Consider the following 19362-nt stretch of genomic DNA (forward strand, 5'->3'; position numbering starts at 1 on the left):
AAGCAACGTTTGTTTCGGTTACGCATGCAGGAAGGTACGCCCCTTCGGGATCATCTGGAAAATTTGAATAAAATTTTGCTAGATTTGCGTAATGTTGAAGTTAAAGTAGAAGACGAGGATGCTGCTTTAATTTTGCTTGTGTCTCTGCCTGAATCTTACGAAAATTTTGTTGAGTCTTTTATGACTGGAAAGGAAACCCTTTCGTTGGAGGATGTTCGATCTGCTCTCCACATCAGAGAGGATCGTCAACAGGCAACGAGTTCAGCCACAGAAGATCTGCCATCGGGATTATCTGTTACGGGTAAAGGACAGAAGAAGCAGAACTCAAAAGGTTCAAAAGGTCCTAAAGGCCCTAAGCCAGATGACATCTGCAGATATTGTAAAGAACCAGGGCATTGGAAGGTTGATTGTCCAAGGATAAAGAAGAAATTGGGCAAGAAGGAAGATGCTAACGGTTCTGCGACTGTGGCAGAAGCTGATGACACAAATTCGGAAGAAGAATTGGCCTTGGTTGCGGATGAACAGCCACACTGTAATGATGTGTGGATTTTGGATTCTGGAGCGTCATATCATCTCTGTCCTCACAGGGAGTATTTCAACACTTATGAGCAGATAGATGGAGGCAATGTTACCATGGCCAACAGTGCTGTCTGCAAGGTGGTTGGCATCGGCTCAATCAGGATTAGGACTCATGATGGGGTCTTCTGCACCTTGAACGATGTTAGGCATGTTCCACAGATGACGAAGAATCTGATATCCCTGAGTACATTTGATAGTAAGGGTTTCAGTTTCAAAGGTGAAGGTGGAATAATGCGTATTTTGAAAGGTTCGAAGGTGGTTCTGACAGCTTTGAAACGGGGTACCTTGTATGTTCTGAGAGGTTCCATCGTAGCAAATTCTGCTGATATTGCATCATCCGAGGTTGCAACCAAGGATATGACCAAGCTGTGGCATATGAGGCTCGGTCATATGGGAGAACGTGGCATGAGAATCATGTCGAATCGTGATTTTCTTTCGGGCCATAAGGTGCAGAAACTTGATTTCTGCGAACACTGTGTGTTGGGGAAGCTTCATCGCAGCAAGTTTCCAAAGAAGGGTGTTCATCGAACGAAGGGGACACTTGACTACATTCATATGGATTGTTGGGGTCCCTCACGTGTTGAGTCTATTGGAGGAAGCAAGTATTTTGTGTCGATGATTGATGACTACTCGAGAATGACTTGGGTGTTTATGATGAAGCATAAAGGTGAGGCATTCAAGAAGTTCAAAGAGTGGAAGACTCTAATTGAAAACCAGACCGGGAAGAAGATCAAGCGATTGAGAACAGATAACGGTCTGGAATTTTGTTCGTCTGAATTCGATGAGTTTTGTAGGAGTGAAGGGATCGTTCGCCATCACACCGTTAGACATACACCACAGCAGAATGGTGTGGCAGAACGCATGAATCAGACGTTGTTGGAGAGAGCAAGATGCATGCTCTTCCAAGCCGGTTTGACTAGGAAGTTTTGGGCAGAGGCAGTAAACACGGCTTGTTATCTGATCAACCGTGGACCTCACACTGGCATTGACTGCAAGACACCGTACGAGGTATGGTCTGATTCACCTGCAGATTACTCTATGTTGAGAGTTTTTGGGAGTACTGTTTACTATCATGTGAGTGAAGGTAAATTGGAGCCAAGAGCTAAGAAGGGAGTATTTGTAGGTTATGGAGATGGAGTTAAGGGGTACAGAATTTGGTCATCTTCAGAGGGTAGAATTATTCTCAGTCGGAATGTGGTATTTGATGAAAATTCTATGCTTAACTCTACTGTGAAGTCTATTGCTACAGAGGATTTGGATGGTGTTGATGAACAGGTGGAGCTGCAAGTCACTCATGATGTGAGTGAATCACAACTCCAAGGTGGAGAAGATCAACACACTACTGCTGAAGTCGCCGATACTTCTAGTTCGGATGTTCATCCACAAGCTCGTCAGAGAAGCATTGCTATTGACAGAGCTAGGAGGACAAATGTGAAGCCTCCGTTGAGGTATGGTTTTGAGGATATGATGGCATATGCATTGCAGGTTGCCAATGAGGTCGAAGATGAGCCTTCGGCAGATGAACCACCTACCTACAAGGAAGCTATTTCAGGCAGTGAGCGTGCCAAGTGGCTCGCTGCAATGCAAGAAGAGATAGAATCACTTTTGAAGAACCTGACTTGGGAATTGGTTCCACGGCCTAAGGGGAGAAAGATTGTTACTTGCAAATGGATTTTCAAGAAGAAGGAAGGCACTACACCAGATGAGGACATTAGATACAAGGCTCGTCTAGTTGCAAGAGGGTTCACGCAAAAGGAGGGGGTTGATTATAATGAGATATTCTCACCAGTGGTCAGACATACTTCCATCAGAGTGTTACTTGCGATAGTTGCACATTATGATTTGGAGCTTGAGCAACTAGATGTGAAGACGGCTTTCCTACACGGATTGCTTGAGGAGGATATCTACATGACTCAACCAGAGGGATTTGTGGTTCCGGGCAAGGAGGATTATGTGTGCAAGTTGAAGAAGTCCTTGTACGGACTAAAGCAGTCTCCGAGGCAGTGGTATAAGAGGTTTGATAGTTACATGATCAAGCTGGGATTCAGCAGGAGTCCGTATGATTGTTGTGTCTATCACAACAAAGCTGACGATGGTTCTATGGTCTATCTTGTTCTATATGTGGATGATATGCTCATAGCTGCGAAGTCAAAGTCTGAAGTACAGAAGTTGAAAGCTCAGCTTAGTGTTGAGTTTGATATGAAGGATTTGAGTGTTGCGAAGAAAATTCTGGGCATGGAGATTTCTAGAGATAGAGAAAAGAAAAAGCTTTCTCTGTCACAGAAGAGCTACATTGAGAAGATTTTGTCAAGATTTGGCATGTCTGCATCTAAGGCTATTGATACTCCAAGTGCCACAAACATTCATTTGTCATTTGATCTTGCACCGAAATCCGAAGTTGAGGAGGAGTACATGTCTCGAGTCCCGTACTCTAATGCAGTAGGGAGTTTGATGTACGCCATGGTCTGTACTAGGCCAGATATAGCGCATGCTGTCAGCGTTGTTAGCAGGTTCATCGGAAATCCTGGAAAGGAGCACTGGCAGGCTGTGAAGAGGATTTTTCGTTACTTGAGAGGTACGTCTGATGTTGGTCTCATTTATGAAGGTGATACTCACTGTTTAGTGACTGGTTATTCTGATTCTGACTACGCTGGAGATGTCGATAGTAGAAGATCTATGACCGGTTATGTTTTCACTCTTAGTGGTTCTGTTGTTAGTTGGAAAGCAACTTTGCAGGCTGCAGTTACTTTGTCTACTACTGAAGCAGAGTATATGGCATTGACAGAAGCTGCTAAAGAGGGAATATGGTTGCAAGGGCTAGTTGGTGATCTTGGTTTACATCAAGATCAAGCTGTTGTGTTCTGTGACAGTCAGAGCGCTATTTGTTTAGCCAAGGATCAAGTCCATCATGAAAGGACTAAGCATATTGATGTGAGGTATCATTTTCTAAGAGATGAGAAGAGAATTGAGGTGAAGAAAGTAGGTACTGCTGATAATCCTGCTGATATGTTCACCAAGTCAGTCCCGCAGAGCAAGTTCCAACATTATTTGGACTTGCTTAATGTTATGAGCTGTTAGTTGCCCGTGGAGGGCAAATCTGAGGCAAGAATGGAGAAGTTTGTTCGTCTGGTGTTATGATGATGCGTCTGCAAGGGAGAATTCAAGTCAAGGTGGAGATTTGTTAGTATGCCTTGAATTTGTATAGGATTAGATTTCCTAATTGGGATAGGATTATGTTTCCTAGGCCCAGTCTGTCTAATGTGTGCCTATATATATGGGAGTAGAGCACATAATCTGTATCTGAAAACTGCAGTCATAATACAATTTGTTCTCCATTTTTGCCCGTGGACGTAGCCAACACAACGTTGGTGAACCACGTAAATTCTGTGTCTATTTACGTTCTTTTGTTTCTCGATTCACAATTGCCCGATTTGTCACAACAATTTCAATTAAAAATATTATTTCTGCAGCCGGCTTAAATTTGTTTTCTGTAACAAAGCTGATTGTCGACTTCAGTAATTGAGGTTGTATGAGCATGATTATGTTTAAATTATACTTCTAGTCTTCTACTATTAGACAAATCAATCAACTTTTTTCTTGCATGAGCTTCAATCAAGTTTTCCTTTTAACTATTGAAGCGTAATCTGCCTTAATGATTCAATTGACAATCTAAGTTATGGCGGCTTATGGTGCATCGGTTTCTCTTAAGAATACAATTCAGCGTATTGTACAATCTGTCCCGTATTTCGTTGGTTTCTCCCTCTCTACAAATCGTACAATCCGCAAACGAATCCATGTGCCGTCTGCAAAAAGTTCTGCTAAAATTGGACAGCATCAGCTGTAAAAAGATCAGGGCGAAGGTGAATGATTTGGATGAACGAATCAAAGAGGCCATATGGGAATTCGAAGATTTACTTGAATCCCTTTTCACGGATCAGATTCTTCCACAGCTCGAAAGGCCATCAAGAGGTGTGAGAGATCGCTCGTCTTTCTATGTAGATATGCAGAGAGTCTGCGGCAAAGAGTTGATTGCTTCATCGAGAGGGTGATGGCGATGGAGGTAGAGTAAGATATTGAACTGCTGAATATATCTGAAGAAGAAGGTGAACCTCTTCCCTCAAGAATTGATTTTGGTGGAATCAACTCAAAGATGGCTGGATTATCAACGAGTCAAGGATTATTTGATCAATGATAGAGGGAATCGGTTGTTAGTTACTGGGATGGCAGGTGTTGGAAAGACGACTCATGCTAAGAAAGTGTTTGATGATCCATTGATTCAAAGACATTTCGAGCTTCGAGCATGGGTCAAAGTGGGAAGAAAATGTGAATTCAAGGAAACAATGCGATGCATTCTAGATCAAGTGGATCCCAACACTCACCACCAAATTCTTACCCAAGCAAACGACAATTACGGCAAGAAATTAGTTAGAGTGGATAAATTAGTTTTCTATTAGCAATGCTGGTTTCTTCAAAGATGGTTGGATTATATCTTATTGCATAAGATAACCCAACCATCTCTGATTAGGAGTAGATACCTTCAGGAATCTGTGCAGCCGGCTTAAATTAGTTTTCTATTAGCAAGGCTGATTGTCATCTTCAATAATTGAGCAGGTATGATTATAAATAAATTATACTAATAGACAAATGAAATTTGTACAGATCAAAAGATATACTTTAAATTAAACCATGATAGTTTAATGGCCATTGGTAACAATTATTGGTGTTGCAATACCAACTTTACCAATTGAATCCCAGAATTTCAAAATCCTCAACCATCTACAATTGTAGCCTACTCTTTCTTCATAGTTCATATTTCAATCAAGATGGCTGCTTATGGTGCAGAAATTTCTCTCAATAATACCATTCAGACTATTCTACAATCGTCTCGGATTTCGCTGGTTCCTCCATCTCCACAAATCTTACAAACCGTCTACGACGCCATGAGTCGCTTGCAGAAAGTTCTGCTGAAGTTGGAAGAGACCGGCTTCAGCAAGATCAGGACGAAGGTGAATGTTTTGGATGAACGAATCAAAGAGGCCGTATGGGAATTCGAAGATTTACTCGAATCCCATTACACCAATCAGATTCTTCCACAGCTCGAAAGCTCAGGAGGGGTGAGAGATGACTTGTCTTTCGTAGTAGATCTGCAGAGTCTGCGTTGTAGCGTTGATTGCTTCGTCGAGAGGGTGACTGTGATGGAGGAGGAATACGATATTGAACTGGTGAATATGCCTGAAGAAGAAGGTGTGCCTATTTCCTCAAGAATTGATTTTGGTGGAATCAACTCAGAGATGGTTGGATTGTCTGATCAATTTGAAGAAATCAGGGATTTTCTTTGTGCAAAAGACGAAGCTAATTGGTTATTTGTTAATGGTATGGCAGGAGTTGGAAAGACAACTCTTGCTAAGAAAGTCTTTGACGATCCATCCATTCAGAGGCATTTCGATCATCGAGCATGGGTCAAAATGGGGAGAAAGTGTGAATACAATGAAGTATTATAGTGCATTCTAGCTCAAGTGGTTCCCAACACTTACAAACAAGTGCTGGCCCAAGGAGAGGATGGTGACGATGTGAAATTGATCATACTCTTGGAAGAGAGAATGAAGGATAAGAAATGTCTCATCGTATTGGATGATGTATGGGACATAAACCAAGCCGTACGAGTAATGGATAGCTTTCTAATAGAGAATTTCCGATTCTTGCTTACAAGCAGGGAAAGAAAGACAACTACTATGTATCTAAAAGTACGCTTATTAGATGAAGTAGAAAGTAAGAAATTGCTTGGTCAGAAGGTGTTCGGTGAAGAGGGTTTCCCTCCACACCTTGATGAATTGGGGGATAAAATTGTCTACAAATGTGAAGGTCTTCCACTTTTAATAGTTACAGTTGCAGAGCTCCTATCAAAAGCCAACAAGAGTATTGCTGAAGATGTCCTATCAGACAACAAAGGTACCCGAGAAGAGGTTAACAAGAATGTCAAACAATACTGGACAGAAGTAGTTGAAAAACAACATAATTCGGTTTTCTTGGATGCATATAATCAAATATTAGAGGTACTTTTCCCAAACTATGAATACTTGGATCAATATTTGAAAATGGTTTTTCTCTATGTGGGAGCTTTCCCTCCCTATTGTGATATCAAAATAAGCACCCTTTTCTTTCAGTTGGGTGCTGAGGGATTTCTTGAACCGCTTTGGGAACAAACTTTGGATATTTTTATGGCAGATTGCATTGTTAAGCTTGATTCCCATTATCATCTTCTTCCACATGAATCAAATCCATATTCTTGGTTTTCAAATAACAAGTTGCGAGTGCATTCTTGCTAGCAGCACTTATGTAAGAAAGAAGCTAGGAAGATCAAGTTTTTGCATGTTTTACAAAGTTGCGATGATAGAATGATAGACCAACGAAGGTTGTGTGTCCATTACAATACTTTGTTTGTCTTCAAACAAGTGCATGATTCAATTAAAAGCGATTGCGCCTCTATTGCCCGTTCTCTCCTTTGTCTTGGTCGTTATCACAAATATCCAGTGCCAATATATGCCATGCATTTCAAGTTGCTTAGGGCATTAGAAGCTCTTAATGTCCGATATTATACTTTTCCACATGAAATTTTGAAACTAGTCAGCCTAAAGTATCTTGCCCTAACTTGCGGTCAAGAGCTCCCAGTTTCCATTTCAAACCTTTTTCACCTCCAATTCTTGATTATACATCCTCATTTGGACATTAAAACCATCGGATCTCCATCCCATATGCCGGTAGAAGTATGGGACATGAAAGAGCTACAACATATTCAAGTTTTTGGGAGGGACCTTCCAATCCCCAATTCTAATGCTACTTTAGAAAAACTCTCCAATCTTATTGGTGTGAGTGCACAGAGTTGCTCAAGAGAAATTCTCAGAAGAATCCCTAATTTAAAAATATTAGGAATCACGATGGATTTGAATCCTTATGATGAAGACAACCTCTTGATTGGCATCGATTATATATCAGAAGAACTCTATAATTTGATTGCACTTACATGTTGTATACAGAATCCTGAGATGAAGTATGAGTGCATAGTTCCTCTTTCAATGTTCCCATCAAGTCTCTCGAAATTGATTTTAACCGGCTTAGGGTGTCCATGGGAGCACATGAATGACATTGGTTCTCGGCTACCAAATCTTCAGAATCTCATACTAGAACACTATGCCTTTCGAGGCCAAGAGTAGAATATAGAATCAGGGTGTTTTTTGAAACTTGAGACACTTGTAATTGAAGACACCGATTTGGTCGATGGAGGGCTCAACATGGAAGCCTCCCAAGGCTTGAGCTCATGAGCATACGCCATTGCTACAAATTGCAACAACTCGATTGGATCCGTGATACCTCAATGGTCACAACGACTACAATTGAATTAGTTGAATGCAATCCCTTAGTTGTCGCTTCTGCCTTTCAATTGCCGGAAGATCACTTTACAGTTCTTTGGTACTCCTCGTTTTGAGACGAGAAGTCGTAGCTAGACTCAACTTGCTTAAAAGGTTAGCCCTCCTACTTCATCAATCCATTTCTTTCTTAACTAAAATGCTTGTGCTTTTGATTAAAACTTCCCATGCTTTTGTCATATTTTAGTGTAGTATGTGTGTTTTAGTTTGTTGGCTGCTTTTTTCTTGTTAGTTAGTTTGTGCTTGTGCTTTCGGACACCCAACACAAGAACAAATATAAGAACCATAAACTTATGCATAATTGTTTAAATCATGTATCATGTTTTCAATATTTATGTATACACTCACATCTGATATTCATGTATTGTGTTTCAGGTAATGGGAAAGCATGAGGGTCTGAAGTTATGCATCCCATTTTCTGGTTTACCGAAGTTATGTATCCCATCATCTAGTTTTCGTTCGATAGGTAAAATAACTCATCTATTTTGTACTTATCTATCTAAAATAAATTAAAATGTGTATATTCTTATAATGACCTTAATTGTAATTTTACCATGTTGTCTCCTGAATTTGAAGAGTGTGATTTGTTGGACTTCTTTAAGGATTATGAAATCGGATTACTAAGTTATATTCTTATCTTAAACTGTAGTCAACTGGATTTGCTTACACCGAAATTAACTTTTATTGAACTATCCCACTTCCCAATACTCCTTCATTCGAACAATATACGCCAATCAATATACTACAATTTAAATTTATGTGGAAGTTTTGAATAAACTCATACCTTTTTTTAGTAATACTCTATCTGCCAATAAAATATAATATACATATAAAACGAATTTAAAATAACCCTTATATATTCTCTTTTAATTACATTTTTTTTTTTTATATTGTCTACTAAAATTACGAAACTTTCAAAAAGTTTGTTTTTTCCCATACTTTTACTTGGGGTTGTTATTTCCCACTAGCTAAAAAATTTCAACTATATTAATAGATTGAAGAACAATTTTGGAGTGCGTGCTTCAAGAAAAACTATCCTCAAAGATTGAAAAACTTGAAGATCTTGAAGTTGTTATCGATAAATTATGAAAAACAATCAATATCATGATATTAATTGTCGAAATTTTTTCGCCGGTGGAAAATAACAAACTCGGGTAAATTATTTGCCAAATTGAAAGTTCGTGGAAGAAAAAAACTTTGTGAAAATTCCATGATATAAGTCGCCAATATGCTTTTTTATTATTTGGTGCAAGTGTTTTGCTTTAAATGGGGGGCTCTCATTAACACGTTTGCAGTTAGTTTTCTACAACGTCTGCCCCAAAAGTCCACCACTCACCAACCGTATTTTGCATCAAAGTCAAATTGATCACTTTACCAATTGCAGAAATCCTCCTCTCCCTTCACCACCACCAACAATTGCAGCCTTGATAATTCATTTTTCCATCCAAGTGATGGCGGCTTTTGGTGCCGCCGCTTCTCTCAAGAACACGATTCTGTGTATTCTACAATCGTCTCGCATTTCGCTAGTTCCTCCCTCTCTGCAAATCTTACAACCCGCCTACTATGAGATGGAACACTTGCAGATAGTTCTGCTAAAATTGGACGACACCGGGTACAGCATGATCAGGACGAAGGTGAATGCTTTGGATGAACGAATCAAAGAGGCCATATGGGAATTCGAAGATTTACTCGAATCCCATTTCTACGATCAGATTCTTCCACAGCTCGAAAGCGAGAGAGATCACTTGTCTTTCTCTGTAGATCTGCAGAGTCTGCGACAGAGTGTTGATTGCTTCGTCGAGAGGGTGATCGTGATGGAGGCGGAGTTCATTATTGAACTGATGGATATGCCTGAAGAAGAAGGCGAACCTATTTCTTCAAGAATTGATTTCAGTAGCATCGATTCGAAGATGGTTGGATTATCCGATCAATTCGAACGGCTCAGGGATTATCTTGTGGAAGACGAAGGGGATTGGATATCAGTTATCGGGATGGCAGGGGTTGGAAAGACGACTCTTGCTAAAAAAGTATTTGACGATCCATCCATTCAGAGACATTTCGAGCTTCGAGCATGGGTCAAAGTTGGCAGAAAATGTGAATTCAATGAAATATTACGATGCATTCTAGCTCAAGTGGATCCCAGCACTCGCGACCAAATGCTAACCCAAGGAGAGGATGATGACGATGAGGAATTACTTGGAGTCTTGGAAGAGAGATTGAAAGATAAGAATTGTCTCATTGTGTTGGATGATTTATGGGAATGGGACACTCTAGTAATGGACAACTTGCCAAAAGGGAAGGTCCGAATTTTGCTTACAAGCAGGCTAGCAAATGACAATTCTCCAGTTCTACGAGTACGCTTGTTGAATGAAGAAGAAAGTAAGAAATTACTAGCTGAGAAAGTGTTCCGTGAAGATGGTTTCCCTCCGCACCTTAATAAATTGGGAGAGGAGATTGCGTACAAATGTGAAGGTCTTCCACTTATAATAGTTACTGTTGCAGAGCTCCTATCTAGAGAAGAAAAGACCACGGAATACTGGACCGAGGTAGTCAAAAAACAATATAATTCAGTCTTCGTGAATGCATATGATCAGAGGTACTTTTCCCAAGCTATGACTACCTACCTCAATTTTTAAAAATGTTTTTCCTCTACGTAGGAGCTTTCCCTCCATATAAAAACATTGATATGCACTATCTCTTCCACCAATTAAGTGGTGACGGATTCATTGCACCGATGGGAACACAATCTTTTGAAAAATATATGGCTGAATACTTGGCAATGCTTAGTAACTGGTTTAATCTTGTTCTGTATGATGAATTTGGTCAACTCTCTTGGTTTTCAATGAACACGTTTCGCGTGCATTCTTGTTGGCAACACGTGTGTAAAAAAGAAGCTAGTAAGATCAAGTTTTTGCATGTTTTACATAGTTGTGAGGATATTTTGGAAGACCAACGCCGATTGTGTGCTCATTCCAACAGTCTATTTGCCTTCAAAGAAGTTAATGATTCAATTAGAAATGATTGTGCACGCATTGCTCGTTCTCTCCTTTGTTTGGGTCCTTACCACCAATATCCAGTGCCAATACATGCCATGGATTTCAAGTTGCTCAGGGTGCTAGATGCTCTTCATGTTCGATTTTACCATATTCCACTTGAAATTCTTAAATTTGTTTGTTTAAAGTATCTCGCTTTAACTTGCAACTGTGAGCTTCCTGTTTCCATATCCAACCTTCTTCAGCTGCAAATCTTGATTATCCATCGACATATATACATCATAAGGCGTGGAGCTATGTTGTATATGCCAATGGAAATATGGGACATGCAAGAATTGGGACTTATTCATGTTGCGGGAAGAGACCTACCATCCCCTGATTCTGATGCTACTTTGGCCAAACTCACAGGTCTTATTGCTGTGAGTGTAAAGAGTTGCACTAGAGAAATTCTCAAAAGAATTCCTAATTTGAAGACGTTAGCTATTCTAATGGAGTTGAAGCCTTATGATGATGACGATGATGTCAACCAATTGAGTGGCTTGGATTATATCTCAGGAGAACTACGAAAATTGGAGGCACTCTCTTATGCCGTAATGAACCCTGGGATGAAGTATGAGTGTCAAGTTCCTCTTTCGATGTTCCCATCAAGTCTAACATCCTTGCAGTTGAGTGGCTTAAGGTGTCCATGGAAGCACATGAATGACATTGGTTTACTACTACCAAATCTTGTGACCCTCAAGTTAGAACACTATGCCTTTCAAGGTCCATATTGGGATATAGAATCTCAGTGTTTTTTGAAGCTTGATACACTTATTATCGAAGACACTGATTTGGTGCGATGGAGATCTCAACATGGAAGCCTCCCAATGCTTGGCATTCTAAGCATCCGGCATTGCTACAAGTTGCAACAACTCGTTTGGACGTCGGATTCATCAATGGCCACAACGCGAACAATTGAATTAGTTGAATGCAATCCTTTGATCGCCACCACCACTTCTGCCATGCAATTGAGGCCAGAATCACTCTTTATAGTTCGTTGGTACACTACGTTTGAGATGAGTTTCCGTAGCTAGACGCTCAACTTGGCCAACAGGTTAGACTTCCTACTTCACTTAATTTGCACAAACCACATCAATGCATTAGCAAAGAGAACAGCAATAGGTTGTTTAAGTCACGTAACATGTTTTGAATATATAAGTACTCTCACATTTTATATTCTTATATTATTTTCCAGGCAAAATGAGAGAGCAAAAGGGGTCAGACGATGCCCCTATTTCATCATCTCGATTGTATTATCATGTTGTTTCCTGAATCTAAGGATATTGGGTTGTTGAATGCTGATTTATGTTTGTAACCAAAACTATTATCGGTTAGATTTATTTGTGTGAAAACATTGCATGCATATTTCCCCAATTCAAAGATTATATGCAATCCGTCCATATGCATTATTTTCACTATCTTTATATATTATGTTGAATAGTTTAAAATATTCATAATCTTGCTGTATTATCAAAGCCTCGTTTGATAGGTAAGATGTGCTAACATAATTTATAATAACTTATATTGATTTAGTTTGTTAGTGTAATAAATGGTTGTTATTTGTTAAGTTTATAATGCTAACTTAATTATGGTATCAAATGATTGTTGAGCCTATGTAACTCCTCTATCTTGAATCCATCTATGAAACATTTTTAGGCCATATTTTTCACTCATTTTGACCTTTTGCTCTAACTCTAATTAGGGTAGTAGAAATCGAATATTCAAGACACAACGAAACTTGTTGTAGAGCTCAGCATGAAAGCCTCCCACGACTTAGGCTCCTAGGCATTAGTCATCGCTACAAATTACAACAACTCGATTGGATGTATGATCCCTTGATGACCACAACTCCTATAATTGAATTAGATCAGTGCAATTCCTTAGTTGTTGCTTCTGGTGCACAATTGTCGGAAACATTTAACGCTTTGGTTATTGAGACTCTTCCTTTTAAGATGATGAGTCATGGAAAGACTCAACAGGATTAACAGGTTAGCCTTCCTACTTTATTTAGAGGCAGTTTGATAAGGTAGATAACTCATCTATCTTGGAGTTGTACGATAAAGACTCAAAATATGCGTTCTCGACATATTTTGATTATTTATCTTCTCTACGATACCAAACTGCCTCTACCATACCAAACTGCCCCTTGATTTGCACAAACAATTCTTGCCTAAAATGCATGTGCTTGTCATTTAAGTTGTAGAATGCTCTTTTTCTTATGTGTAAGAGTTGTTTAAATCATGCTTACATGTTGTGATTATTAATGTACGTTCATATCCTATATTCATTATCGTTTTCAGCCAAACAAGACAGCAAAAGGGGTCGGAATACTTTTTAATGTATCATTAATGTCAATGTGCAACTTTTTTGAAACACATCTTTTTCTTCAAGTAATGTTGAGTATGCATAGCTCCAAAAGAAATAGAAGTCATTTAATGGTGCTTTACTTTGTTGATTTTTAATCAAAAACAAATTCACATTTAAAGATATTGAAGTTTGTCTACCTCATAATGCTTATTTTGCGATGGAGAAATCGAACAATATTGATAACTTTTTCAACTAAGTCCAAAATTAAAATATCCATTTTTAAGTAAAATCCAATAAAATTGATTGTGTCGCTAGATTTTTTTTACACTATTTACAGTTTATAACAAAAAAAATTAAGGTGCCTAAAATTAGCAACGAAAAATCTAAAAACAAATGTCCACTTTCCAAATCTTTTTATGCAAACAAAATGTACTTATGCATAGATCTTCTGCCCAAATTTCCATTAATGGGAACTCGATTATTTCCAATTCGAATTTCTTTATTATATCTATAATTAGCTGCATTGACGATGATAATCCTTCAAATGGGTTATAATTAAACTAAAACCCCAAAATATTCATTTATACAATATCATAGTATAATTAAGTATATTAATTAACCACTAATCCATAATTCTTTAACTTAATATAGTAGGAAAAAAGAAAAAGATAAAAGAATTAATTATTCGGAAGAACATATCCATGAAGCCACTGTACCTTCAGCTATGGAAGAAGCAGCATTTTCCACTCCTTTTTCCGCACCATTCAAATTGTAATTCAGCGATTCACCGCTGTTGATATTGTTGCTGTTTCCGTCAAATTCGTGAATCGAATCGTTGTTCCTCACCGTTTCCCCTCTTTTCCACCTGCTCAGATTCGGCGCCGCGGAGGCGGAGGCGCCGAAGCCGCTCAGATTCGAGAAATTCATCTGCGGATTCTGCTGGTAGAGCTGAAAATCGCTCGGATTGATGCTCGATTTTGACGCGATCGCCGTCGTCGGAGCTATGGAGTCAATCATGGTGGTATTGAGGAGCTGCGACGGCGGTGCGGCGGCGGAGGAGGAGAAAGGGGAGAGGATCTTATTCGCGGCGGGGCGGAGGGGGTAGATCGGGCCGATGCCGTCCAGATTCGCGGCGGATCGCAAGGCGGAGGCGGCGGAGAACAGATCCATCCGCCGCGAGTACGGGGAGCCGCCGGAGAACGGAGCGGCGGGGACGCCGGTGAACTCCTGCACCATTTGCCTGAAATTGTTGGTGTCTGTGGTGAGCACGGTGGTCGGCGCCCGCCGCGACGCCCGCGTCCGCTTCTTAGGGTTCCTCTGCTGCTGCTGCGGCGTCGCCGGAGTCGGATTAGGCGCCGGCGAGCTCCCGAGGCTGGAGAAGGCTTGATTATCATCGGATCTCACCCCCCTCGGCCAAATCAGATCGCCGTCGCTGGCGTGATCGAGACTCTGCGTCAGGAGATTACCGTCGAAGAAATTGGGGGTTTGATTGGAGAGAAACTGCGGCGCCGAGATTGAGGCGAAATTGTGAGGAAAAGAGGAGCTGGAATCGAATTCCTGATCGTCGCCTCCGCTGGAGGATTGCATACTCCCGCTATTGCCGGAATCCATGGCTGAATCAATTTCTAGAGAGAGAGAGAGGTGATTGAAATTGAAAGTGTTATTGATGGAGTTGGTAAACTAGCAGAAAGTGATGGCTGCAAAAGTTGGAAAAGGGGAAAAGGAGAGAGAATCTGAAGAAGTGCGTGTAAAAGGTAAGATCATTCCATCTCCTTCAAATCACTTCAAAAATAATAATCGATGAGTTCTTCTTCGTCTCTCTCTCGGATGATTTGGTTGAGTTTTAGGAGGTGGAAAAAAGGGTGAAAAAATAGGAGAAGAAATAAAAGTTGAATATTTACGCCATAAAATGAAGAGAGAGTGTGGGGATGGTGGGTCCGCCATTGGAGCGGAGGAAGGAAGGGTCAAATTCAAAGACACACATATATACACACAGTGAAAGTGAGATAAAATGGTTGGCCAATTTGATGGACGTTGAGTGTGAAAATGAAAGAGAAGCACATTTAAAGAAAGATGACCACGGAGATAAAAAGATATTTTTATTTATATTTTATAGTAATGACTCATTTTGGTTGCGATGACCAAACTGAAGTACTCTCGCGGTCCTAGGGAATATGACCTCCTTTTTTGGACGGCACGAGAATCATGTAATTTTATTTTGTGTGTGAAATGAAGAGAGTAAAGTAAGAGAGAAAATGAATAAAGTAGAGAGAAAGTATTTTCATTTTATTAATGGATCATTTTAGTTTGAACAAACAAAAAATGAAAATGAGTCATCTTCAATAGAACGAAGGGAGTAATTATATCGTGGACGACACACAGTTAAAATCAAATTTAACAATTCGTTCGTATTAATAGTTATTTACTGTAATTTTAATCTCTAATTTCTTACTTTAATAGTAGTACGGCATTTGCGGTTGTCTTTATGTGTTACTCTCCGCCATTAAGAATCTTATTTTTTTGCGGTACGAATTTTAAGAAATGTTAAAAAAAGTGGTTAAAAAAAATAGTAGAATAGAGTCTCACTTGTATATATTAGTATTAAACGAAATGTAAGTGGAATAAGTTAGTGGAAGGTGGTATCCTATTACCATTTTTATGATAAAAAGTGAACTGTGACTCTTATTCGCGGACGGACTAAAATGAAAAAACGAGACTCCTATTCGCGGACGGAGATAGTATCTATTGACCACCATCGTATGCAAATCTAATTGTCTCTTTTGTTACTTGTCTATCCCACATCCTCCTACTGCCAACGCTTGCAGTTTTTTAGAAAAAGAAAATACAACTTCGCAGTTATTTTCAATAATGATGTTACCGAAAGATACTCCCTCTGTTTCACGTAAGATGACCCTTCTCTTGAGCGACACGAGATTTTATGTAATTTTATCTAATGTATTAAGTTGAGAGAATAAATAAAATGGAGATAAATGTGTTTTCATTTTTAATAATGAATCATCTTCAATATTCGGAGGGAGCACCACAAAATTGAACCAACCCTCTATAACCTGCAGAATGATAATGGTCTTGTACAATTTGATTGATTCTTAACTCAATGTTATTGGAACACACCATATATTCATTAATTGGTGGAAGTGTAGCCCAAACAGTGGACTATTAGAAATAAAGTATCATTAGTTTAATTCAATAAGCAATGTGGGGTGATAATTAAGGGAATAAATCATAGGTGGTTAGGCTATCTAATTTTGCTATAGTTTGGGTAAAATGGAATAAAGGTGGGTTAAACAAGGACATATTGCAATTAATTGGTTGGTATCTCTGCCGCCGCCGGTATGTTCAACGCCGCTGCCGCCACCTTTATCGCCGCCGTCATGTTAGTTTAAAGATCTTAATGAGTATTCGAATATTGGAAATCAGCCCTACATACTCGACGGCTGGCTTTTTTTTCTTTTAATAGTGTAAATGAACAATAGTTGAGCTCAAAATCTTATCTTTTGTAAGTATGTCTAACTATAGCCATCGTTTAGATAATTTTGAGTAAAAATATTAGTAGTAATTAAAAATTTGTGGATAAACTATTTGGATAGCTTAGTTTAAATTTGTCCATAGTTATTTTAACTATTTGGATGGATTAGTTCAACCATATTTCTGTTAGTTGCAACTTAAAACAAAAAAACAAAAAAAACTCTTAAAATCATTCGTTCCATAAAGATGTTAATAGTAAAATTATTGATCATAATCAAAATTTATTGAAATAATAGGAAATATTAAAAAAATTGGTGGGGGTGTTGGCAACACTATCAAATTTCCACTTTTTAATATCCGAATTCTCTTCGTATTTCGTTCAGGAATATTTGAAAATTTGTGGCTATTATATTCCCCTTTTATTCCTTGTATGAAGGAGTAGGAGTATTTTTTGGTTAATACTCCCGTCATCCCACAAAGATTGTCCTATTTTTCCATTTCCGTCCGTCCCACAAAATTTGTCCCATTTCACTTTTACTATTTTTAGTAGTGGACCTTATATTCCACCAACTCATTCCCTACTCAAATTTTATTATAAAACTAGTACTTTAAAAGTATGACCCGCATCCGATCAACTTTTTCAACTCACTTTTTATTACTACCTCCGTTCCATAGTAATGGAGGCATTTCTTTTCGGCACGGAGATTAAGAAAAATTGTGTTAGGTGAGTTAAGTAAAGGGAGAAAAATGTATTGATTTTTACTAATGTAGAGAGATGAAGAGAGAAAAGAGTAAGAGAGAGTAAAGTAGGTGTGGAAAAATGTATTGATTTTTACTAAAAAAGGAAATGACTCTATTACTATGGAACGTACCAAAATGACTCTATTACTATGGAACGGAGGGAGTACATTTCTTAAAACCCATGCCTTGTCAAAGTGGACTATCTTTGTGAAACGGGGGGAGTATTAGTTAGTTTGGAATAGTATAATTATGTCAATTTCTCAATGGGTATGATTGTGGTAGAGTTGATAAGAGCATCAGCAGCGCGGCTCGCCACCGGCTCGATCTCGTTCCGGCGAGACGGGTCGGCGGCGAGACCGCGTTACAAAACGCATCTCGTCCTGCAGAGACGGGACGTCTCGTCGCGCGTCGCGCGCAGAAGGGGCTGGGCACAAGCTGTCTCGCCACGCACCAGCACCACATGGTGCGCGCTGGCGCTAGGCGTGACGCCCACTCGCCGCCCCGCGAGTGGGCGTCGAAATTATGACATCATAATTTATTTATTTTTTAAATTCGATTTTTTGAAAAAAAAATTTCAAACGGTCGAATTTTTTTTCTTTTTTTTTTTATTTTTTTTTATTATTCTATAAATGCTACCTTACTCTTCCATTCTCCATTCTACACACAAACACTACACCTATCTATTTTTCTCTAAAATATCCAGTCTCTTTTCTCTCCAATTTTTGAAAAAATGTTCAGCGATGGAAACTCCGGCCGCGGCGGCCGCGGCTCCGGCGGTTTCGACTTGAACTCGTTTGGTGATTGGGCGGGCATGTACAACGTTTTAGGTACTACCGATACCGGTTCGTCGCCGGGCATCCAAGGCTCGACGACTCTGGTGGCGTACCAAACACCACATTTTGATGTGGATGCATACTATCGTCCCTCCCCCCAGAGATACGGGCAATCGCCAGGATTATCCAAAATTTCGGAGAATTTTTCGGATGAATCGGTGGGATACTGGCCGATAGGTGGAGGCTCCGCCAGGATCGGCGTCAATGTCGAGGAGGAAGAGGGCGACGGCGAGGTTGTGGTGGACGGCGGCCGTCATTCATACAACCAAAAGGAGACGTTGGCTCTGTACGACGCTTGGATCACCGTCTCGTACGATCCTATAGTTGGGAATCAACAAACCAGCTTGTGTTTCTGGAAAAAAGTCAATGAACTTTACAACGCACGAAGGCCGAAGAAAACATTTGCCTGCAACGTGAAGATGCTCCGCGGTCATTGGGACTGATGCGACAAAGATGTCAAAAAGTTTTGCGCGATATACAGGGTAGAAGAGGCGAATTACCAAAGCGGCGCCAGTGGAGCCGACATTCTGAGAGCGGCATTGCGAGTCTTTAAAGACGACGTTGGTAAAGATTTCAAGTATGTCGATGTTTGGTCGCAAGTCCCCCACCTTGAAAGGTGGGCTGGCGGTGTCCAGTCGGGCTCGAGCTCGAAACGCACGAAGAACACGGCGAGAGGCCAATACTCATCTAGTGAGGGCAGCTCAGGAAACACCTCACAAGAGGGCACGCTAACCGATGATGTATGGGGGTCTTCCAGTTCACGACGTCGGCCGCAAGGGACCAAGGCGGCAAAGGCGGCTAGAGCGAGGGGGAGGGGGAGGGGCCGCGGCGAATCAAGCCAGGCGGGCTCGGGCTCGGGCTCTGGCACGGGCTCGAACACCCTAATGTCCATGTACCTGCTCGCCACGATGGCTGATACTTAAAAAATGAGTCCTCCCCAATTTGAAGCTCAACTTGGTA

At 40.1% G+C, this 19362-nt stretch overlaps 2 protein-coding genes and 1 pseudogene across 3 annotated transcripts; 2 read left to right on the forward strand and 1 right to left on the reverse strand.

Moving 5' to 3' along the window:
• Positions 1-5345: 5345 nt before the first annotated feature.
• Positions 5346-8572, forward strand: LOC148932935 (putative late blight resistance protein homolog R1B-23; annotated as a pseudogene). Its single transcript, XR_016135381.1, has 2 exons — positions 5346-8099; positions 8379-8572. The product of XR_016135381.1 is annotated as a putative late blight resistance protein homolog R1B-23 (transcript).
• A 755-nt stretch (positions 8573-9327) lies between these two features.
• Positions 9328-11567, forward strand: LOC125216661 (putative late blight resistance protein homolog R1A-4). The gene is made up of 2 exons (XM_089065471.1): positions 9328-10599; positions 11405-11567. Exons 1-2 carry the CDS (start codon positions 9455-9457, stop codon positions 11436-11438), a joined length of 1179 nt encoding a protein of 392 aa, XP_088921597.1. The 5' UTR covers positions 9328-9454; the 3' UTR covers positions 11439-11567.
• A 2314-nt stretch (positions 11568-13881) lies between these two features.
• On the reverse strand, positions 13882-15363 carry LOC125204951 (uncharacterized). Its single transcript, XM_089065472.1, has one exon. It carries the CDS (start codon positions 14951-14953, stop codon positions 14024-14026), a length of 930 nt encoding a protein of 309 aa, XP_088921598.1. The 5' UTR covers positions 14954-15363; the 3' UTR covers positions 13882-14023.
• Between the last annotated feature and the right edge of the window lie 3999 nt (positions 15364-19362).

The sequence above is a fragment of the Salvia hispanica genome, chromosome 2 (genome assembly GCF_029641045.1).
Source record: "Salvia hispanica isolate PSC_SH4W2 chromosome 2, Shi_PSC_v1, whole genome shotgun sequence".
NCBI classification, from domain to species: Eukaryota; Viridiplantae; Streptophyta; class Magnoliopsida; order Lamiales; family Lamiaceae; genus Salvia; species Salvia hispanica.

Bases quoted from the DNA above. Each gene is read 5' to 3' on its own strand.
- LOC125216661 (XM_089065471.1), top strand. From the start codon at position 9,455: ATGGCGGCTTTTGGTGCCGCCGCTTCTCTCAAGAACACGATTCTGTGT. The intron at 10,600-11,404 runs GTACTTTTCCCA...CCAAACTCACAG, and splicing joins GTGAATGCATATGATCAGAG to GTCTTATTGCTGTGAGTGTA.
- LOC125204951 (XM_089065472.1), bottom strand. From the start codon at position 14,953: ATGGATTCCGGCAATAGCGGGAGTATGCAATCCTCCAGCGGAGGCGAC.